At 36.1% G+C, this 24,097-nt stretch overlaps 1 protein-coding gene across 2 annotated transcripts; it reads left to right on the forward strand.

Moving 5' to 3' along the window:
• Nucleotides 245-23,198, forward strand: LOC109362184. 2 transcript variants are annotated; one of them, XM_019607802.1, is made up of 25 exons: nucleotides 245-594; nucleotides 1,087-1,224; nucleotides 1,397-1,507; nucleotides 1,580-1,630; nucleotides 1,727-1,827; nucleotides 3,040-3,133; nucleotides 5,068-5,199; nucleotides 5,340-5,600; nucleotides 5,699-5,777; nucleotides 8,551-8,642; nucleotides 8,746-8,829; nucleotides 9,273-9,347; nucleotides 10,170-10,217; nucleotides 10,536-10,631; nucleotides 13,154-13,383; nucleotides 14,769-18,232; nucleotides 18,343-18,422; nucleotides 18,567-18,647; nucleotides 19,760-19,831; nucleotides 19,911-20,016; nucleotides 20,096-20,150; nucleotides 20,660-20,788; nucleotides 20,870-20,987; nucleotides 21,507-21,586; nucleotides 22,332-23,198. In XM_019607802.1, exons 1-25 carry the CDS (start codon nucleotides 349-351, stop codon nucleotides 22,741-22,743), a joined length of 6,435 nt encoding a protein of 2,144 aa, XP_019463347.1. In that variant the 5' UTR covers nucleotides 245-348; the 3' UTR covers nucleotides 22,744-23,198. The 2 variants fall into 2 exon arrangements, with proteins under 2 accessions (XP_019463347.1, XP_019463348.1); XM_019607803.1 differs by lacking the exons at nucleotides 245-594; nucleotides 1,087-1,224; nucleotides 1,397-1,507; ... (2 more) ...; nucleotides 3,040-3,133; nucleotides 5,068-5,199 and having other exon boundaries at nucleotides 5,453-5,600; nucleotides 5,713-5,777.

Below are 24,097 nucleotides of genomic sequence, written 5' to 3' on the forward strand. Positions count from 1 at the left end.
ATATATACATATATGATAATTATATGATTTGATATTTATTATAAATCGAGTTTAAGTTACACTCTAGGTCAAATATCTCCTAAACCAAACCTGAATTCAATATTTAAAATCATGGAAAGTCCAAAACCAAATCTTAAAAACTAGTTTTGGCGATTAAATTCAGATTGAGTTCGGTCGAATCCAACCGTTCGAGTTAGGTTGTGTTCCATAGATAATGCACGACTTAGTTATATATAAATCAAAAGAAAAGAAAAGGGGGAAGAAACATAACAGAAGAGAAACCCGTAGTGTTGAAAGATTGTTGAATCAAGGGTTTGTGTTCTTGAATCTTGAAGTTGAACTTTGAGAATGGAAGTGGAGTACGAAGGTGGCGTGAAACCACTCGCTTACAAGGTAAAAGCTATGTCAAGAGAATCTTCTTCTCAGAAATCAATCAATGTTCTCGACACTGATCTTCGTACTCATTGGTCAACTGCTACAAATACGAAAGAATGGATTCTTCTTGAACTCAATCATCCTTGTCTCTTGTCGCATATTAGGATTTATAATAAGTCTGTACTTGAGTGGGAAATTTCAGTTGGATTACGTTATAAGGTTTGTATTTTTCATTCTAATTCTCGTTTATCGTTTTTTTTTTTGATTTTGAGTGTCGTATGAGACTCGTGAGTTCAAATCCCGGAAATAGTCGTTTTTTGCTTGTTTGCGAGGGTAAGATTACATACATATATGCTAGGTGTGAGTCTTGTGTAGTAGGCAGACTTTTTTGGATTATTTTCTATTTTAAGTGTGAGCATGCCTTGTTACTTGAAAGTCGTGTGTTCGAGTTCAAATCATGTAATCAGGTGAGAGCATCATGCAGTAGGCCGATTTTTTTGAATTATTTTCCATTTTGAGTGTAAGTGTGCCTTATCACTTGGAAGTCGTAGGTTCAAATCTTGTAATATTGTTGCTGCAAACATATACTCTTTCCCCATACCCTACTAAATGGGAGCAAACCTCTTCACTTGGTCGAGATTTTCTGTTTTTGGATTATTTTCCATTTTCCTTTGCTGATTATTATTATTATTATTATTATTTGTTTGCCAGCCAGAGACATTTCAAAAAGTTCGCCCGCGATGTGAAGCACCTAGACGTGACATGATCTATCCTACAAACTACACTCCATGTCGATATGTGAGGATATCTTGTTTGCGTGGAAATCCTATTGCTATTTTCTTTGTTCAGGTATGATTCTTATGTTATTATGAGCATTTAGCCGTAAATCATAGATACATTATGCATTGTTGTTTTGGGTTCTTTTATTATAATCTCTTGTAATCTCATTGGTTTTAAGTATCAATTCAAATTATTGTCGCTTGTCATTACCGAGCATGTTTATACCATCTGTTTCTTGCAGCTGATAGGAGTTTCTGTCACTGGTCTCGAATCTGAGTTTCAACCTGTTGTTAATTACTTGCTACCACATATTTTATCCAACAAACAAGATCCTCATGATATGCATCTCCAGGTAGATTGGATCTTTGTTATTATTGTTATTACTATTATTATTGTTTCCTTTCTGATGTTTCATACTTTGTAGTTGCTGCAAGATATGACAAATCGATTGCTTGTATTTCTTCCACAACTAGAGGTAAACTTGAGCATTTTTCTTTCATCACTTTATTGACAACTCTTTTTTAAACCCCCTACTTTCGTTAAGCCATTGAGCATTGTATAAAAATTGCAGGCAGACCTTGCAGGCTTTCCAGATACCCCGGAGTCTAACCTACGTTTTCTTGCTATGCTTGCCGGTCCGCTTTATCCAATTCTTCATGTGGTGAATGAAAGGTTGGTTTTCTTTTTATATCATTTTCACTGGCCAATTATTTGTCACTATTAAAGTTAATTCCGTAGGACGTACACTACCTAATGTACAAGTAGTAACAAGTTAGTCAAACCCATGCAACTTGTCTAGGCAGGCGGTTATAGGAAGCTACACCTTCTAACTGTACCAGCTACAATATCTTGCACATTGTATTTAAACTCGATTAACTGAGCTTAGAGTCAGAATATCAATGCAAACAGATTAAGTTACAGATTTATCATCTCTTACAATTTCTCTCTCGTTTTCGTACTTCACTTTCATTCAATGCTTGAACTTGTACATGGTGTCAGAGCAGAGAGTAAATCTGTAATTGAATTTGGTTGCATGCTCACTATATGTAGTTTGTATACATTATTGCAAAGCTGTTAATACAGCCAGTAAAATGGACAGGTGTAACTGCCTATAACCATCTGCCGGGACAAGATGCAGGAGTTTAACTAACCTGTTGGTAGTTTTACAGTAGATACCATAGATCCTAAGGCATCACTCTAATCAAGCAAAAGTAAGTTCCGGTTAGTGATCAGCTACTGCACTGAAGTTGGATAACTTCCAGAAGCTACATTGTCATCGACATATAAACATAGGCACTGCGAGCAGTACCAGGTTGAACAAAATGGGAAGGATCACACTTGCTGGATTTCAAGCTAGAGCCTAGTAGAGTCTTTGCTAGACATTTGAACCAGGCCATATGTTGTGTTGTTCAACTTACATTCTTGTTCATAAATGACTACGCACATAAGTAACTCAACACCATAATACACTTTTCCATTTATTATACTTATAAAAATATGGGGTTTGTGGGGGAGGTTAACAGTACTCCGATTAAAACGGGTAGAGGGAGGCCACAGAAAGATTTAGGGGAACCCTCTAAAAGATACCTTATTTGCGATCATTTTTTTAACAAATTTATCTTTGATAGAGCTGAAAGGTATCAGTTGATCCATGTAGTAGATCCTAAGTCACGTGGTTCATGGCTTAGAATTGGTATGGAACTATGGCTTGAATTGCTGAGGATTTTGACTATGGTTTTGCAGAATCTTGGTAAACCAAATATGTAATTAGACTCAGTCACTTCCGAACCTGATGCTCCTGAAGCACTTCTCATTAATCTGTGTGTGCACCAACTATTTTTCTATTAAGAATTGCTTTAGTACAAATAGCTTGTTTAATTACAGGACAACTTCAAAGCCTTCAGGTAATATTACAGACCTCGATGTCTCCAGAAGTAGTCAACTGTCACCAGCCCTAACTGTTTCCTCTAACTTTGAGGTAGCTTCCACAACCATTTATTTCTCTGATATATTGTCATCTTGCCTTGTGGATAGAATGATTGTTTTTATGAGACTCCATGATATCCCACTCTTTGACTTTCATATCCATCCATGCATAGGGCATTGAATTTGTCTTTGACATTCAAAATTGTCTATTCATCCAGTTCCTACTAACCAATCATAAATGTAACTTTTTATTTTACAATTTGCATACTGATATGTTTATTGCATGTCTCTAATCTCTCTTTCTTGGACTTGTACAGTTTTTTTTATAAATATTTTTATTCATAAGAATGAATTTAGTAATAGAAGTGAAAGAAGTACAAGAGCAAATGATAATATATTTCCCAGTCAAAGAAGCTAAGAATACCACTTTTTCCCACAAAAGTGCTAATGTCAGGAACTATAAATTTCTGGCATTTCTTTCCAAATGTACGCACTAATTTGTTGCATACATTGCGCACTGCCTTGAGTCCTACCAAAACCTCAACTGATACGAGAGGAAAATTTTCTAAGTTATCTGTACACATCATGTTTTCTGCAGTTTTTTTTGCATTACAAATATCTCGAAAATGGAAAAGATATTTGACTAATCCCAGCAAAGTTTTAAATATCTTGGGTCATTATTATAAGACGACGGGGAAATTGATGAAGATGTAAATCATAGGATTCAAGTGAGGTGGATGGAATGTCGTAGTGCTTCAGGTTCCACATGTGACAAAAAGAGCCACTCAAGCTAAGGGGAAGTTTTGCTGTACATGCACAACTATAAAACCTGCAATGTTATATGATACAAAATGTTGGGTGGTAAATTGTCATCAAGAGAATAAAGTCCATGTAGCAGAGATGATAATGTTGTATTGGGCGAGTGGACACACTAGACATGAGAGGACTAGAAATTAATGCATTAGAGAACAAGTTGGAGTAACTCCTATTTTAGAAAAGATGATAGTATCATGCTTTAGGTGGTTTGGGCATTATGGAGGAGACCATTGGAAGATCCTGTAAGAGTAGATCAAATACAGGTTATTCCAATTTTTAGAGGAAGAGGGGGGTCAAGAAACACCATAGGCGAAATGATTAGGAAAGATTTGAAGATCAATGCTTTGTCAATGAACTTGATTTATGGTGGAATATTATAACGTTGTTCGATGCATGTAACTGACCTCACATAATGAGATTAAGACTCGATTGTTGTTGTTGTTGTAATCCTAATAAAAATCCTAGTACAAAAATTACTGTCAAGTTGCAACTAAATATTTACATTAATCTTGTTAAGTAAGCTGTTAAGGGAGTCCTTACAGGATGTTTGTTTGGGGAGGGGCAGTGTTAGGTGAACTTTTCCTAAGTGATACTATAATACAATTGCTTGTTTTCAGTTCATATTAGTTTTGAGCCCAATGAGGTACTAATTGTTGGGCAGTGAGAAGCCAACAAGAGCATAAGCCCAGCATTTCAGATGTGACTATGTTGTGTTGGATTACTGGACATACAAGACAAGGTAGGGTAAAAAATGAATGCATTAGTGTGAAATTAGAGGTACTACACATTGAAGAAAAGACCATAGATTCTTGCCTTAATGATTTAATCATGTGAGGAGAAAGCCCAAGTAAGAAAATTAGATAAGATGGAGGATATCCCAATAGCTAAACTATAGGTGAAACAATTTGAGAGGACTTTGATAGAACACAATGGTCATTTGATCCATGTTCCCGACCCTATTGGGTGAGAAAATACTTTATTGTTGTTGGTGTTTATATTATTACTCCTGAAGTATATAAGCAGTCTTGGAAAATTGCTTTATATAATCTAGCCTTCCAAGTATTTATTTTGATTGGCAAGCCTTCCAAGTATTTAATATTTAGTATTCAGTGGTCATTACCACTGGTGCGACTTTCATCTCTTTCCCTTCTCCATTGTCTTTCAATGCAGCCAAGGAGATCACGAAGTGCATCACCTTTAATTTCGTCAGCACATCGTACAATTGTTTTTCGACCAGATGCAATTTTTGTGCTGCTGAGGAAAGCATATAAAGATTCTGATCTTGGGTCTGTTTGTAGGACGGTATATACCTCTCACTTATTTAAATAAATTAAATAAAAATCTCTTATTTTGATTGAAAGGAAAAACATCCCTTTTTTTAATCTGTGCTCAACCCATTGTTTTGATGTGCTTTTCGGGGTATATATTTGCCTCTTTTTCAGGCATCTAGAATTTTACAGAAACTCATAAGCCCTGATACTGAGCAAGATGTATCCAACCCTCAAAATGAAGCAACCTCTCTTTCGGAAGAGAAATCAAAATTGGAACTGTTTAGTCCATTCACTTCAGTTGATTATTCAAACCTGTTTGGGGAGGAGTTTCGGATGGTAGATGAAAACTGGGATTGCAGCTATCTTAATATATTAGATATGGGTGCAGTGGAAGAAGGGATCATGCATGTTCTTTATTCATGTGCATCACAGGTTCTTTATAGTAAAATGATACTTGGTGCTCAATGCCCATTTCATTCTTAATTTGTACAGTATCTTATCTAGATTGTTTAACGCTCGGTAGTTTACAGCCTGTTCTTTGCAGCAAGATGGCTGAGAGAACTTCAGATCTTTGGGCTGCACTGCCACTTATACAAGCTCTGCTTCCAGGTTGAGTGTTACTAATGAACTGTCTTGGGTTTTGAAATGTAAATTTCCAGATGACCTTTTTCCTGTATTTGACAGAAGCAAATGATTGTTTTTGCAAATTAGGAATAAGCATCATAATTGGGATTAGTGTTCACAAATGAGTTATTAAAAGCTATAATTTGATGGGAGAACTTAGAAATAAAAAACTGAAATAAGCATTTTATAGAATAATATCCTCACTAGTGCACATTCAGAATATGATATATACAACATTAACCAAGCCTTAATACTTATTGCTCTATCATAAATCACTTTCATTGACAAAACATTGATCTTTAACTCTTTTTTAATCGTTTTTCCTATTATTTTTATTGGCCTTCCACTTCCTCTAGGAATTGGACTAACCTCCATTTGATCTACTCTCTTTACGGGGCTTCTATCGGTCTCCTCCACACATGTCCAAACTACCTAAAATGCGATTCTACCATCTTTTCTATAGTAGGAGCTACTTTTCTCCATAATACATTCATTTCTAATCCTATCTTGTCTAGTATCATCTAATGCAACAAATTAAAAGTCATATATGAAAATTACATAGATGTGGAATGTGCAGTCTATGCTTATGCTACTATTTAGTGCATTTGGCTGGTGGCTTGTGCCTAAGAATCATATTTTTACGGGTTTTTGTTGGCTCAGCAGCAGCTGATTTATGATGAAACATTATGCTATTGGCTTGTGTTAGATCTCCGTAACTGTAAGAATAATCAAAACAGAACAAGCTATTAACAGGCTATCTTAATTAATTACTTCACAAAACAGAACATGCTATTAACAGTTACCCCACTGTTAGTTAGATAGTGCTATTCTCCGATATATCCATTGAAACTGGAGATGCTTGTTTATAGTAAAATAATAAAAAACTTTGAGATGATTCCTGAGACACAGAAACCTTGTTGTAGACAATGGTTTAGTTAAACATCAGCTGTTTGAAATTCTGATGGAATGTGTTTCACTTGTAATGCCTTGCTATGGATAATGACCAGGCCTAACTGAATGTGGAGTTGTGAGTGATGAGCCAAGGAATAAGTGTTTGAGGTAAATGAAATAGGATGACCACTGTACACTGGTTTTGAAGCCATAGGATGTTGAGAGAAGTCGAGTCCTAGTTTATGTGGTATATGCTGACGTGTTTGAGACACATAATTCCCAGAATGGTGTACTGGGGTGCACCAAAGGATGATGAATACCTATTATTGGAACAATGATAAGGTTCATAGTAGCACCATGCCACATCATGACCATGACACTGGCAGTAATCTCAAAGGTAACTGCTAGGTTGCACCTGAAAAAAACCACCACCACGTCCAGAACATCCACCACAAAAACCACTGTAAGAATGAGCTGGTATAAACTCTGGTCGTGAATTTGAGGGTGATTTGAATTGTGAAGGCATAGGAGCAAACATGATTGGTGTAGAAACAGATTGAGGAGACTGTAAAGGTGATGGAGCTGCTGCTACATTAGCCGGTAGGGCAACAGAGATTGATTTGTTCCTATTCTTCAGCAATCTGGACTCAAAGGTGAGCTAGAATTGTTCCAAATCATTTATAGAGGGTGGATCAACTCAACTTTCAACAGTTCTAACTACTGGTTGAATGTCCTCATTGAGACCATCCAATATGCAATCAATATGCTCAGCAAGAGAAATGGAAGAGCCAATGGAGGCTAAAGAATCAATTAAAACCTTGTTTCTTGAAAGAAATTCTAAAATTGATTTAGGACCTTGTGAAATGGTTTGTAGCTGAGCTCGTAATTGGTGACTTCGTGCTTTAGTGCGTGAGTTGCAGAAGGCATGAAGTTCGTCCCATTGCTGCCACAAATACGTGATTCAGAAATCAAGTTCAACAGCAACGAGAACACTGTTTGTGCTTTTTCTTCCCAGCTAGAGAATCTAGGGCTGATACGTTGTTCAAGCCTCTTAGATTCACTTAGGAATTTTGGTGGTATCTCTGAATATTAAATAATCCTAAGTTGTCTATTGGATTTGAGAACAACTAACATGAACATGTAAAAGATTATTCTTCACCATTAGTTTCATGATTGGAATTGGAAGAGATAATGGTGAAGAAACTGCAGGAATAGATGCAGCAGAAGTTGTGTGTGGTGGAGAGGAATGCACAGGAGGATCAGAACTAGAGGCAGTGGCCATGGCAGCGATTGATACCGTGTAAGAAGATAGAACTTGAAGTAGGAAAAGCTAAGAGAAACTGAAAAATCAGAGATAACTTAGATGTAACTGTTTTGTAGAAGTTTTCTATTTTATTGAATTCATAATTGTTGAAGTTACAAAAGGTGATTCAACTATTTATATGGATGCCAAGGCACATGGTGCCAAGCTTATGATAGCTGGCAACACATAACTGGCAGTTATCTCAACTAACTACTTCACAAAACTGAACAGCTATTAACATTTACCCTAGTGTTATTCAGCTAGTGCTATTCTCCCACACTAACAAATAGATGCGCAGAAGGACAGCCATGCTTTGTTTCATTAGCGTTTTCCCTCTTTTTTTCTTCTGATACTGAGATAGAACTAATTTATTATCATTAAATTTTTTCATGCTCCTTTAAATGTCTAACTAAAATATTATGGAAGAAGAAATTTAATGTGGATTTGGAATAAGTGTTTGGATCTCCAGTTTTCCTTTTAAGTAAGTTTGTCATGGCTATTATGATTGCTTTTTCAAATTTGCTTTCTGAAATGTCTTACCTTTATTCTATTGGCTTTTGGTAGCTCTTTGCCCGTGGGTGAGCAATCCTTTTGACATTGTTGATGACACATTTTCTCAGTGGAAGCAACCTATTGTACAACAGGCCTTATCTCAGGTTATATTTGGAAATATTTTATATGCATCCAACTGTCTTGATGTTTATAATTTTCATCTGTGGCATCTTTTAACTTTGTTCTGCTGATGTGTGTCATGAGCAGATTGTTTTAACAGCAACATCAGCTACTTATCGGTCACTTCTTCATGTTTGTGCTGGTTATCTGGCTTCATATTCACCGTCTCATGTTAGTCAATCAGCTATTTCTTATTTTTAAATTTGATTTTAATTATTTTTCATTTATATTCAATCACCATCTCATGTTGCCATAATATTTAATATACTTTTATTGACCGGATTCACTAAAGCTAGACAACCAAAACTTGTAGTACTTACCAAGAAAGCTAGTGATGTATTCTATACTCCATAGTGAGACACAATAGCCAGAACCATGCATGGACATATGATATGAGGAAAGGATTTTAACAAGCATCGTGCGTTTAGGGGAACGAACATTGGATTCCCTTTGAACTTATACATTATCATTAAATAGTTATGTAGTATCGTTTTTCTTGTAAACCTACAATTTATAGATGTAGAGACATCTTCTTGCTTCCTATTTTCAGGTTCTACTTGAAATGATTTACTCTTTTCTTGTTTATGGCTGATTTGACCTTAACTTATGTATAGGCCAGGGCTGCATGTGTGCTGATTGATCTGTGCTCTGGTGTACTAGCACCATGGATGACTCAGGTGATTGCAAAGGTATGCTAGAACCTGGTTCCACATGTTCTGAGAAATTTTCACAAATGTCCCCTCATGTTTAAATTGTGTTATATATGTGGTACTCGGTCAGGATCTATCTAGTCTTATTCGGTGATTGTGTGGTGTGCTCAACATAATTGGACAAATTTTTGGTGACTAACTTTAGTAGGAAGTTTTTATAGCCATGTGCAACCCATGCTACTATTCGGTTGTCAGGTGTGAAAATGTGTACAATTTTAGGGTAGTTTATTTGTTATCTGTTTAATGCAACCATGTCTTTGGCTCCTTGTGTCTAAGGATGTTTATCTTATTTTTGTTTCCATTTTTGCTTCTTTCTTATCAATTAGTGCAGTAGTCATTATTTTGATTATTTCTTAAAATGCCAATGTATAAATAAATTTTGCATTAACTAGTAGTTAGTTAATATAGTTGCAGAACATTTGAAGTTAAAGGTGTATGGGCACGTATGGATGGGTGTAATAGAACTTGACCAGAGAAGATTGTAAAAGATGAGTTTTACTGAAATAACTCCTGGGGTCCATACAAGTATTGTGTTATAGAAATTACAGATATGGGGATCTGAGTATCTGATCATTGTATTCTCTAGGTATTCGAGTGGTTGTTAGCGTACTTGCAGTACAAATGTACTGTCAGCTGTACAAAGTGTAGTACACTTGTAAAGACTATATATATAATTATTCCTCTTTGTAATGTGTACAATGATTACAATTCAATAGCAGAAAATAGTTATTAAGCCTCTCCCCCCTTTATCATCTCTCTTTTCATTATTTGATTCTTCATATTTGAGCCTCTTTTGAATAGGTTGATCTTGCTATGGAGCTTTTGGAGGATCTTTTGGGCATAATCCAGGTTTGTTTGTCATTACTTATATCATGGGAGCTAAACTAATCTTCATTTCTGCTCAGCTTGTTGAAACTCATAGTTTGCTTACTGACAATATGTAACTTATGGACATTGATCTCTGGGCATACTTCCTTCCCATTATGACTTCCAAACTATACGTGGCTTTGTTAGCTTGAACATCTTGCATTGTGCTTTTATTGAACTATTTAGGTTGCAGTGCTAGAAAGTTGGTTTCCCATTTCAACCATTTTCTGGTTGCTGATTATTATATTTTACCAAGCTTCATGTTATGGTTTGAACTTAAGACTATGGCTTGTTTCTCAGGATGCTCCCAACTCGCTTATTCGTGCTCGTGCCGCCTTGAAGTATATTGTGCTTGCTTTATCCGGGCATATGGATGACATACTTGGGAAATATAAGGTACTTCCCATAATCTAGATGTCATTTCTTGATTTCTTAGCTTCTGTTAACAATTCATTTATGCCCTGCTTGGCAGTTGGCACAAAGAAAATAATTCTACTAGAGAAAGAAGGGGAATTGATAAATGTAAGTGAAATTGTTAGATGTAGTTGCAACTTGCAACTATTAGAGCATATAAGAGAAAGAGAGAGGAGGGGGTGGGTTATCAGTTGAGTTAGTTGGGAATTTGGAGGGAATGGTCCGGAGTTCAGAATCTTGAATTCCTGAAGATTGTATTATTGTAATCATTCTTTCTTCTTGTTCACCTCTGTTTCTGGTAAGCAGTGGAGGATCCTGGAATTTTAAGATGTAGGCATGGCTATCAAATCGGGATTTCAGGTCGATAACCAGAAGGCCTTTTTTCGTAACATGAATCAAATCGTATGGTGAATGATAAGATTCATGATCAATAATTAAAAATACTTAAATAATTCCTAATATACCTTATAAGACTCAACATCAAAATACCATGCGAAGTAACACCAAGGGCCAGATCATAATATTAATCAAATTAGCAAAATAACACTACGTGACACTTGAGATAACACCCATCTTGACCAGAAAGAAGAGAAGAAATAGGAATGCAACAATTACAGCAACCTAGCCTTAGCCCTACTAGTAAGAAGAAAAAGGAAGCAGAAACAGGAAAACAGCAGTGACAAGAAAAAGGAAGCAGAAATAGAAAACAGGTAATGGTGACAAATAAAATATGGGACTGGTAAGTGGTAAACAACAGTGTTTTACTATTTTTACAAGAGAAGGGGTAGAAATTAGGCTTGGGCCTAGGACTGGTAAAATCAGCCCAGTCTAAACAACAGTGTTTTACTATTTTTACAAGAGAAGGGGTAGAAATTAGGCTTGGGCTTAGGACTGGTAAAATCAGCCCAGTCTAAGATTTAAAGAAAAGGAAACGTTTGTAGGGTTTTCAAAAAATGAGTAGCGTGTGACCCGACCCGCATCGATGCACTACCAGGCGGTTCCAGAATTGCAGGAATTGCGATCCAGAATCATTTTCGTGATTCCAGGTAGTTTTGGCGATTTAGACACCGAAACTGGAACAAAAATGACGTGGCTTGTGATTTGTATCGTTGAGGGCTAAAGCTGTATCGACTCGCAATGTGTATTGTATGATTTCAACTATACTGGATGTGGGGGCGATGCATATATAAACTTGTAACACTAAAAATATAATAAATCTCTATTTATAAAAAAATATATTCATTATTAATGTGAGTTCAAGGGGCACATAGTCTTTAGAAAAAGTAAACCATATAAAAGAAATCTATGGTGATAGCATTTAACCACAACAGCATAATTTCATAACAACATCTAACACAAACTTCGATAATTGTTCTCTACGAGTTTCAATATTAGGTAACCAATCATTCATCTCCGGTACGATTGTATGATTTTCTAATTTTCAATATTATCATAACAAATTTTATGATTGTATTAGGTAACAAATTTTGATAATCATAGCAAGTTGATAATTGTATGATTTTCCAACTTTCAATATTATCAACAATGTCTCTCCCTACATAGGTAACCAAACATTCATTCAATCATTCATCTTCGGTATGATTTCTGCCGCATCCAATTCACAATAATATTCATAACCGAGAAAGATCTTCAACAATTATAGTTGGCACTGGTAGTATCAAAGCTAACTGTAAAAGCTAAGGCAAAGAGTGATTGGGGATTGAGTAGTGTTATGTGTACACTCAAAGTTGACACTCAACATTTGACAATATTAGACACTTGTGTTTCTCTATAAGGAAAATGTCAATATCTCTTGTCAACTACAAGTGTAAACATAATATTCTCTCGGGGATTACTGAAAATGGTAATGATAGGAAAAGAGGATTATAATTTAGAAGGCATTTTTATTTCATTTTTTTGAGCCACATTTTCTTTATACCCAGGATAATAATATATAGTATTTAAATTGTTTTTTTTGAAACTTTGTGGGGGCACATGCCCACATGTTTGTCTTAATAGAGGAAGCCATTACCAATAAAGAAATTCTATTTCTATACTTTCCTATTATTTTCCCTATTTTCTGAACTAGTTTCTATGTCTTTCCTTCACACCAAGGGGAACTGTATCTGATAATATTTCCTTTTTATGTTCTTATAAAAACTAAACTTGCACACTCAAAACTGTTGAAAGGTGACAAGGTTAAAGGAGAATTATATCTGATACTGTAATGCTTATTTTATGCAATTCATAAAATAACTTAAGATGTGTCAGGAGTACAGACACCTCATTGGTAAATTTAGCGTTTCTTATATTTACTCGTCTCTTCGTTGCATCCTTGAAAAACTAACATAAAGGCGCTAGGCGGCTTATGATGTAATTAAAGAAATTGCAGTAGATGAAATTATTGGATTATTTATTTTTCAAGATGGTGCTTTTCATTTGACCATACAAACAAAAATGATAACAGTCAAATTTGATTATGCATTTTAATGTGCTTTTTGTAGGAAGTTAAACATAGAATCCTCTTTCTTGTGGAGATGCTTGAGCCTTTTCTTGATCCTGTCATTGCTGTATCGAAAAGTAAAATAGCTTTTGGAGATCTATCCTCTTCGTTTCCAGAAAAGCAGGAGCGCAACTGCATGATTGCTCTAAATATCATCCGTACTGCAGTACGAAAGCCAGCCGTGCTGCCTTCATTAGAATCGGAATGGAGGCATGGATCTGTGGCTCCTAGGTAATGCATGGCTGTCCTGTGTTTGCTAAAATATTTTGTTTAGCATCATTTTGCATTTCATATTATATATAGTTGATCTTTCTCGGTCTAACAATTCAATAGAGAATGAATAAAATTTAGTTTAGTTTTTTTATGTCAAAATAAAATGCACATGTATTTTTGTTTGGTCATTTGATAGACCCACAGACCCACAATTAGATGTGTCTAACAGGGGGCGAGAGGTTTCCTAAGAGGCATTGGCTGAGGTGGAAGTTGAGCGAGTTAAGAGTCAGTAAGTGGAAGCGGAAATGGATTGAGTAAAGAGGGCAGTAATTGGCATTTACAGTTAGTGAAAGAATGGAGAGAATTAAGCTAGGTAGTCAATTGCGGATAGCAGAGCCTAATGGTTGACCCTGAAAACACTATAGCGGGTAGCTGGACAGCCACTACAGATAAGGGAACAAATATAATTAATATATACCCGACACATATAAATACACAAAAATGCTAAAATACACCAAATTAAAGACATATTCATTATTATTAATAAAAAATAAGTGTATGCTTCTAAGGCTTCCAATGTTTCTGTAACACCATTGGGAGCACTACTCGGACTGAGTGTGGCAGTGGGAAGTCGAGATTAGGCCATGGTTGTGAAAGAAGTGGGTATGTGGGAAGGGAAGCGAGGGGAAGAAGCTTTGCCTTAGAAGCGGGTACAATACTTTACTGCTGCTGAAAGAGGGGAAGAAGGTAAATTACTCAAAATCCTAAAAAACCATGCTACATATTTTAAAAAAAGGGCAAAAAGGATCTCCCCCTTTAAAATTAGGGTTCCATTCACAGCCTTGTTGGCACGAGCTATGATCCGGGATTTGGCCCGCGAAATTGCCGCTCTTTGACTCTCAACAGGCTCCAGGGCCATCCGTGCCGCTACGTTCCATTTTGACTCCACTGTTCCAGCGCGATAGTGCGCTATTGACTACCCAGGAATTAAGAGGTCTGCTGTTAGCATTTATGTAATGGTGTTAGTGGCAAATGAACAAGCTGTTAGCAGAGAGAATAATTGTGGAAGTTAATGGGCGGATCGGGATATTCTAGCACTTAGAAAAGTTTGGCCTAAATCATAGGGAAAAGACTGCACTTGCTGCTCTGTTTTTCTTTCTTTCTTACTGTGCTCCTGTCTTTACAGTTTCTATTTCCTATCATTGTAGTCGGGGCTTGTCTCCTTCATTTTGGTTCTGTTTTTTACTGTTAATATCAGTTGACATTGTTATAATTAATTACTAACAATAATTGAAAACAAATATAAGTTTCTTGTTTTCTTTGTGGAGGCATCTTGTTTAACATAACGAAACATGTCAAAAATTAATCAGTTTTCCGTTTTACACTTTGACTTTATTGTGCAGTGTGCTTCTCTCAATATTGGAACCTCATATGCCATTGCCAGCAGATGTTGACCTTTGCAAATCTATTTTAAAACCAGCTGAACCTGAAACTGCTTCTGCTTCCCCTATTTCCTCCAAGTTAAATAGCCAAGATGAGTCTGATGCTAAAACAGATGTTTCCGAAACATCAGGAAAATTTGATTCTGTAGAAGATCGCAATCTACTTTTTGCCCCACCAGAACTGCAAAGTATTATGTTGGCAAACTTTTCTAAAAATGGCTCTGTTTCTAACAGCGGGGATATGAGTTTGGAATCAAAACATGTGGTTGAGAAACATTCCACCCATCATTTTCCTGTTAATTTTGTCTCAGAAGCTGGGCTTGGTTTTGAGTACTTCAACCTGCAGGCGGATTATTTTCAACTTCTTAATTATGATGATTGTGAGATTCGTGCCTCTGAGTTTAAACGCTTGGCTTCAGATTTGCATTCCCAGAATGAGATAACTGTTGAAAGCCATGATGCTGCAATTGATGCTTTGCTGTTGGCGGCTGAATGTCATGTAAATCCCCACTTTATGTTGTCTATTGGATCCTCTTCTAAGTTTATGGACCTTGTAAACATTAAAGAAAGTAAAGTCTTGCCATCTCATGATATCTTGGAGTTAAAAAGTGCTTCTGGTAAGAATAAAACTAATTTTGAAACACTAGCACATATTGAAAGAAAAAGAGATAAAGTTGTTTTTCAGATACTACTGGAGGCTGCGGAATTGGATAGGAAATATCATTCAAAAGTATCAGATGGGGAAGATGTTCCTTATTGTGCTGAAGGATTTGATGACCAGGTTATCAAATTGTCCCCCGTTGATGTACAATATGCGGATGCTCTTACCTTGGTTCGACAAAACCAAGCTCTACTGTGCAACTTTTTGATCCAACGGTTGCAGAGAGACCAAATCTCAATGCATGAAATTCTTCTACAGAGTCTTGTCTTTTTTTTGCACTCAGGCACCAAACTGCATTGCCCTCCAGAGCATGTGATTGATATCATTTTAAAATACGCTGAAGACTTGAACAAGATGCTTGCATCTTTTAATCATCAGCAGAAGGAAAGTAGTTTGCATTTAGCACAAGAAAGGACAGGTGTAGAGAGACGTTGGTTACTGCTACAAAGGTTGGTAGTTGCTTCAAGCACCGGAGGTGAAGAGGAAATATTTGGGACTAATATCCAAAATAATTACCACTGTGGAAATTTAATTCCCTCCTCGGCATGGATGCATAGAATTTCTCAATTTTCTGGTTCTGTATACCCTCTGGTTCGATTTCTTGGTTGGATGGCAGTATCTCGTAATGCAAAACAGTATATGAAAGATCGAATTTTCCTTGCATCGGATCTATCTGAGATAACATATTTACTTTCAATTTTTGCGGATGATCTTGCTGTTGTTGATAATGTTGTCAATAAAAAGTTGGAAGATGGTACCATTGAAGGGTCACAGGTTGAGAGTGGTTCTTCAGCTAAAATAGAGTTTGAACGATGTAATCAATACCATAAGGACCGATCTTTCTCTGCAATCTATCCTGTCCTCTGGAAGCTTTTTCCTAATATGAAAAGGCAATTTGAAAATTTTGGAGAAGCTATCTTAGAGGCTGTTGGTTTGCAGCTGAGATCTATTTCTTCCACTCTTGTGCCTGATGTTTTGTGTTGGTTTTCTGATTTGTGTTCGTGGCCATTTTCTTTAGCTTCTTCGGTTGGTAGCGATAACTTAAAAGGTTATAATGCAAAGAATGCCAGAGCAATAATCCTTTATATACTTGAAGCAATTATAGTTGAGCACATGGAAGCCATGGTCCCAGAGACACCAAAGTTGGTGCAGGTGCTGGTTTCACTCTCAAGTTCTGTATACTGTGATGTGGCGTTTCTTGATTCTGCACTGCGTCTGTTGAAGCCTATCATTTCATACTCTTTGTCCAAGATCTCACATGATGAAAAGTTATTGGGCGGTGATTCCTGTCTAAACTTTGAGGAGTTATGCTTTGATGTTCTTTTCAATAAAATTAAACAGAACAATGAGATCAAACATAGTTCTGAAGATAGAAGATACAATATTGCACTGGCTATTTTTATTTTGGCTTCAATTTTTCCTGACTTATCTATTCGTTATAGAAGGGACTTTTTGCAGTACTTATTAAGTTGGGCGAACTTTGCTGTTAATGAGTCAGCGACTTCTTTCTATGATTATCTTAGTGCATTTCAAAATGTTATGGATAATTGCAAGTTGCTATTAGTCAATACATTAAAAGCATTTGGTGGTATTCCTCTTCAGCTGGCCCCCTTCCCTCATGTGAATGGTAGTGTGCTTTTTGATGATACCGTAAAACCAAATGCATGGTTTCTCAGTGATGCTTATCACCCTTCTGCTGAGAATGTTCATAAAGTAGAAGGTAACAATTCCAATGTTGACATGGATCAGCACGAGTTATCGATTGATGATTTAGAAGGCTTTTGTAATGACTTAGTGGGTCTCATCAAAGAGCTTAATACAGCTATTGAGCGATGTTGGAATCTTCATCATCAGCTAACCAGAAAACTGACAATAGCATCAGCAGAGTGTTTTGTATTTTCGAAATGTTTGATTTCGGTTTCTCAAAGATATCACTGTGCTGAAGATGATGTTCAAAATTCTTCACTGGCTAAATCATCTGCTCTCTTCACACATCATTGGAGGATCGGACTTGAAGGCCTATCTGAATTGATCCTTATGCTACAAGAAAGAAGTTGCTGGGAAGTTTCATGCTCCATGCTTGATTGCTTGCTTGGAGTGCCGTATGGTTTTTGCCTGGATAATGTGGTAGGCATGATTTGTTCTGCGATAAAGAATGTTTCTTGTAGTGCACCTAAACTCTCTTGGCGCTTGCAGAGTGATAAATGGCTGTCTTCTTTAATTGCTAGAGGCATCTATAACAGTCGAGAAAGTGAGGTTCATCTCATAGACCTATTCTGTACATTGCTGGCCCATGCTGAACCTGAGCAACGTATTATAGCCATCAAACATTTGGCTAAACTTCTTGGCCAATGTGTGAATGGAGAAAGGGCAGTGATAAGTTCCAAACTTTGCACTGACTTTGTTCCAAATAAGTTATCTGTATCTGTTCCCGATTATTTTCTATCTCATCTGGTTTCAAGTACTTGGGACGAGGTTGTTGTGCTGGTATCATCTGATGCATCGTTGCAAATAAGAATTCATGCAATGGCACTTCTTTCAAATTACATCCCGTTTGCTGAGTCCCATCAGTTACAATCTTTTCTTGTGGCAGCTGATAGCATTGGTTGTTTGCGTAATGCACAACCATCACATGATGGACCTATCCTACAACTTTCATTGGCACTTATTGCTTGTGCATGCATATACTCACCAGTTGAAGATATTTCTTTAATTCCTCAAAGTGTGTGGAGAACCGTTGAAACTTTAGGATCAATAAAACATGGTATAGATCTTTATCCTTGCTGTATCCATGTGAAATGAACAATGGGCATTTTATAATTTTGATTAAGTTCATGCTTTAATTATAATTTTTATTTTCTGTTGCTTTTCTAGATGGCCAGCTTGGGGACCTGGAAAAGAGGACTTGTCAACTTCTGTGTAGATTGAGGGATGAAGGGGCTGAGGCAAAAGAGGTATCTTCTACAATGAGACTAGTCAGGCATACCTATGTAGATATAGCACATTAAACCCTTTTCATGCTCAAAGCATAATTTAGTATGTTTATGCTTATTTTCAATTCCATAAGTGATTTTATTAACTATGCCTATATGTTGAAGGCTCTTAAAGAAGTACTTTCTTCGAGTTCTTCAAAGCAGTATGACCCAGATTTTGCTAGCATGCGAGAATCTATTCTCCAGGTAATGTACAATACAATGTTTTGAGAATCAAAGTTTTGTTTGCATTGAAGTCTGTCATATTTTATGAAGAAAAACCTTGTTTTGTCTTATTATTTTATGAAGACGAGAATACTTAATTTTTTGACAACACTATGTGTCAACCAATCTAATCCCTTTAGAAATCAGAAAATAAAAGAACAGAATCATTATCTAAGGAATGCAATAAATAAAAAATGGAAACAGTAAAATAAAAGAAGGGAACAGACTATTTGGGTTTGACTAGTTATCAATTCTTATCAAACCCTATAAAGGATATATTAAAACACAATAAAGACAACATTTAATCACATAGAGATTCCCATATAACTAACAACGCTCACCCTCAAGCCGGGGGTGTAGATGTTTGATCATTCCCAGCTTGTTGCTTAATTCTTCAAACATAATTCTTAATATGGCCTTGGTTAACACATCAGCTATTTGGCTACCTGATGAGACATAATTCAACTCAATAAAACTTGCATTAATCTTCTGCTTTATGAAACATCTATCAATCTCCACATGCTCTGTCCTATCACGGTGAATGGGATTCTTGACTATCCCATTGGTTGTCAAATTGTACAAAATTTTCTTGTATTTGACTACTTTGCTAGGTTTACAACTTATTTGTTAGGGTCTTAGAGATGTAATAAGTCATGAATGTGCCTTCGCATGGTTGCTTTAGTTTGTGGGAGAAATGGTTCATGACATGGTACTAGAGCTTCTATGACCAAGTGCGCTGGACTTCAATCCTTTCTCCCCCTATTTTTCTATGTGATGAGTTGAACTTTAGCACATAGTCAAGATAGGCCCGTGCATACATGCTTCTACCCAAATGGCTCTTGTATGAGTGGTTGTGCTAAAGACATACCAATGCCATTCATATGCCTTCACCTAAAAACTGAGGAGAGATGGTTCATGACATATTACTGGGCCTAGCTCTATCCCAAAAGTTCGCTCATTGGGTACCGTAATGGATCATGCATCCCTTGAAACATTGCCAGTTTTCACTTATCATAAATACTTTTTTGTAATACGAGCCAATTTTCCTGTCAATTATTTTATCTGGTTTTTAAACATAAGTTGATTTGCAACAGGTCCTGTCCAATTTAACAGCAGTTCACTCATACTTCGATATATTCTCAGAGAAAATGGACCAAGATCGTATGGTAATAATGGTCTTTAACCAAAGTCATTATTATTATTTTAAATTGTATGATTACTTCCTTATAGTTGAGCGTTCTATAGGAGCTAGAGGAGGCTGAATTGGAGCTAGAAGTTATTCAGAAGGAACAAGCACTACCAGGACGAATGGAGGATTCTAAAGATGGAAATCAGATTCACAGTTTACCTTGTATGTACTTTGCATTCTAGACTAAAGCATTCCCCAAACCTTTCAAAATTGACAATTTTACAAAACGTAAACTTTGCAGCCTCTGGAAAGGATGTTTCACGGCTTCAGCAGATCAAAGAGTGCATTCATTCCCTGTAAGTGATTCTAACTTTCTCTTTTTAAGCTCTGATGTCTCCAATAGGAAGAGAGTGCCCACCAAAGTAACCTCTGTTGGACGCCCTCTTCTTTTTATCATTGAAATGAGTTCATGCATTTGGTTCCCTTTTGAAATTAGTTTGACAACCGATGACTTGGTAGCTCTCTTTAACTAATGTATTTCTTAGTTTTTTCTCTCTCTCTCTCTTTTTTGTTCAAGAGATCACCTTATCTGCTCTTTTCTCTAGTCAAAACTTCTTGTTATCCCTTCCCTCCCTTTTGGCAACCAAAATAAAAAATAAAAAAAACTATGGAAGTACCCATATGAATTCTCGTTATTATTTTCTACCCTATTCACACCTTATTCATGTCAGCATGTCCTGTATATGCAGTTATTTATTTTAGAATTTTATGTGTTCTTTCGCCTTTCTCATTTTTTGAACTCTTGATTCTGTATGCTATTGAGGCATGTGGCTAAGTGTTTGAAAACTTGTTATGTTGCTATCAGAGAAAAGTCCAAGCTTAAAGAAGATATTGTAGCTCGCAGACAAAAGAAACTGCTTATGGGACATGCCCGTCAAAAATATTTGGAAGAAGCAGCTTTACAGGAATCAGAACTTCTGCTAGAACTTGATAGGTTTGAGCTTCTTATTGAGGATTTTGCTGCTACTTTGTGTTGTTTTGTTCTGAAACTGACCGTTTTTTAATTATTCAAAAGGGCAAGAGCAGCTGAAATGGAGAAAGAGCTAGATAGACAAAGGTTGCTGGAAATAGAGCGTGCTAAAACAAGGGAACTACGTCACAATCTTGATATGGAGAAGGAGAGGCAAACACAGGTAATTGGCATGGAAAAATAAAGGAATCCTAAATTTTGTTATTATACAAATATCCAATGCCTACTTAAACTGATAATCTATGTCAAATTAGTATAGTACTGCTAGTAGAAGCCCAACACTATAAGACTTGCTAAGTTTGACATTCAAATACTACTCCTCAAGCTGGGGTGTAGTCATGTACCTGTAAGGGACTTGCTAAACATATCTGCCTATTGATCATTTGAACTTACAATGCAGCAACTATTTCTTGGTGTTAGAGTGTTATAGTAAGTCCCACATTGGGTGAATATTTGAGGGTTTAACCATTTACAGTAACTTGCATTCAGTCCCAAATTATAAGTTGGAGACAAATTGGGATTAACCATTTAACCATTTAGTCCCACATATGGAGAGAGATAAGTTGGAGATTACTACAAGAGATATGGAGACATGGTGTTTTGCTTCAGGGATTTGAGAATGTAGTTGTTTTTTCTTTTTGCTTCATGGATTTTGGATTAACACCTCTTTGTTTATATGCAGAGAGAACTTCAGCGTGAAATAGAGCAAGCAGAATCTGGACGGCTTTCTCGTCGTGATTTTCCTTCCTCCACTCATAATAGGCAAGCTCTTAGATTAGTTACATATGTTAGTGTTTAAACATTTATTATCCTAGCAAAGAACGTTTTTCATTAATTTTTGTTATTCCGTTAGCTTTATCTGGTCAGTTTTTATATCATTTCAATATACAGTTTACATTGGTAAATGTTTTTTTTGACATTTCTTGAAAACTTGATTGATCAATTAGTCTAGTGGGTTTTGGAATTAAGGTAGATGTTAGACTGCACCATAGGTATAAGGCCTTGGCATTGAGGTGTGTTAGTTGGTTTAACATTTAGTTATTAGTTTTATCTTCTAACCACTTTCTCTAAATAGTGGAAAGAAGATATAAAAAAACATTTGTAGTTCTTATTTATATATTTATAGTTTTATACAATATCTAATATAAAATCAAACTGAAGTAATAGTTATCAAATAACAATATATATACCTTAGTTCTTATTGTTATTCTGTCATATGATTTATCAAAGTATAATATTCAGTGACAATGAATTTTGGATATTAACTCTAAATGTCTTTAATTTTATGTATTTTCTATTTGAGTATTTATATGTTTATAGTAAAGATTACTTAGGTTTTCCTAGTCTTTGCTGTTTTGGCCATCCCACTATGTGCTATCCCAATATTGCGTCTTTGGGATCAACACTATTTGCGATTGACTAATCATCCTCTAGTTTTTTTTTTGTTTTCTTTTTGATTTGTGCATGATAGATGTCTTCTTGTTGTTTTGTTTTTCTCATCTTGCAGTCGACCTCGGGATAGATTTCGTGAAAGAGAAAGTGGAAGATCTGGTAATGATGGGAGTGCTAGAGCTGGTAGTGGAAGCTTACAGCCTGAAGTTGCATCTTCCAATTCATCAATGGCAGCCCCACCAACTATCGTTCTTTCTGGCTCCCGGACATTCACAGGCCAACCTCCTACTATCTTACAGTCACGTGATCGCCAAGATGACAGTGGCAGCATATACGAAGAAAACATCGATGGAAGTAGGGATTCAGGTGATACTGGCAGCGCCGGGGATCCAGAACTGATATCAGCATTTGATGGTCAGCCATCTGGATACGGGTCCCAAAGGCATAATTCTCGGGGTAGCAAGCCAAGGCAACTTGGAGAACGTAGAGACAGGGGCGACAAATCGAAGTGGGAAAGGAAACATTGATAACAAGGATGGTTCTGTTATGTACCTCAAAGTGCTACATTGCCCCAACTGAACAAAACCCTCTTGAAAGGGTATTTACAACCCGGGATTCCTCGATGTATCGGAGTCTGGAAAATTGTATGCGGAATCATGAGGAACACTTCTGTTTAGGTCTGCTACTGGTTGAACAATGTTGAAGCTTGTTGTGGATGGTGAAAGAGATTCCAATCCATATTTCAGGTAACTGTATCAGTTCCTGTACAATAGTGTAGATGGTTGTTTAATAGATTATTCACATGGCTGTATAGAAAGAGGGTGACCATAAGTTATAAATTGATGTAGTTTTAATAGTTCTTGAATCATTAATATATTACTATTCTTTAGCCAGTGATGAATCTAACTTTGAACTAGTGGCTGTATAAGTTTTGACATAATCACCAAATCACATTTTGTCATCTATCCAAACAATAGATTTTGCTAGAAATGGAAGTTTTTAACCATTACTTTCCCGCAACAGTAACGTTGTTGTTTACTGAACATGAGGTCACGAGTGATGGTAAGATTGTGTACATATACCCTCCACAAACTCCATTAAGTAGGAGTCTTGCACTAGATCGCCCAATTTTTATATATATTTTTTAATTTTTAAGTTTGGTTTAATAAATTAGTTAGTGGAGTAGAATGAGTTTATAAAATTTAAATATTATGATAGTTGAAGGATTTAGCCTTAGTAGCAACTTTTAAATCCCTCATTTGTTGCTCCTAATTGTAGAAGTAATGTTTTGATATGATTCTATGTCCTATTGCTTACTTTCTCAACCTTTTTGAAGTTATTGTCTATAACCCACAAATATTGCGGGTTTGGGCACGGGAAAACACTACCCGCACTCACCCGTGCTCGTTATCCTATGATTGAGTGTAACTAATGTAACTTTACTTGGTGCAAACGGATCATTCTTTGTCATACTTATATTTGTTTTCTTCTAAAAGTGGCGATTTAGTGTACGAGCCTAGGTTTAGGAGGGTAAATTTTTTTCTTCACATTTGTAAAATACCCTGAAACACTTTTTTCTCTTTATACCAAGTTCTAAATGTCATTTAAAAACCGTTAAACAATAATATGAAGATTTCTCTCTCAAAAATTGATTGAATCATTGAAAATGTGAATGTTGTGTCATAAAACTATTTTGTTTTCTTACAACTCTAATTTAAAACAAGATTGTACGGAAAAAAATGTTTTTTGAAAGTAGGGGTTTGTGTTCTAGCATTCTTATCTTAACACTATGCTAATCAAACATTTTAGCGAGACAACATATATGAAGAATACTTGGACCCGAATAAGAAATAAAGGTACATGGAGTGAAACACATTTTGG

Source organism: Lupinus angustifolius, chromosome LG12 (assembly GCF_001865875.1).
Source record: "Lupinus angustifolius cultivar Tanjil chromosome LG12, LupAngTanjil_v1.0, whole genome shotgun sequence".
Taxonomy (NCBI): domain Eukaryota; kingdom Viridiplantae; phylum Streptophyta; class Magnoliopsida; order Fabales; family Fabaceae; genus Lupinus; species Lupinus angustifolius.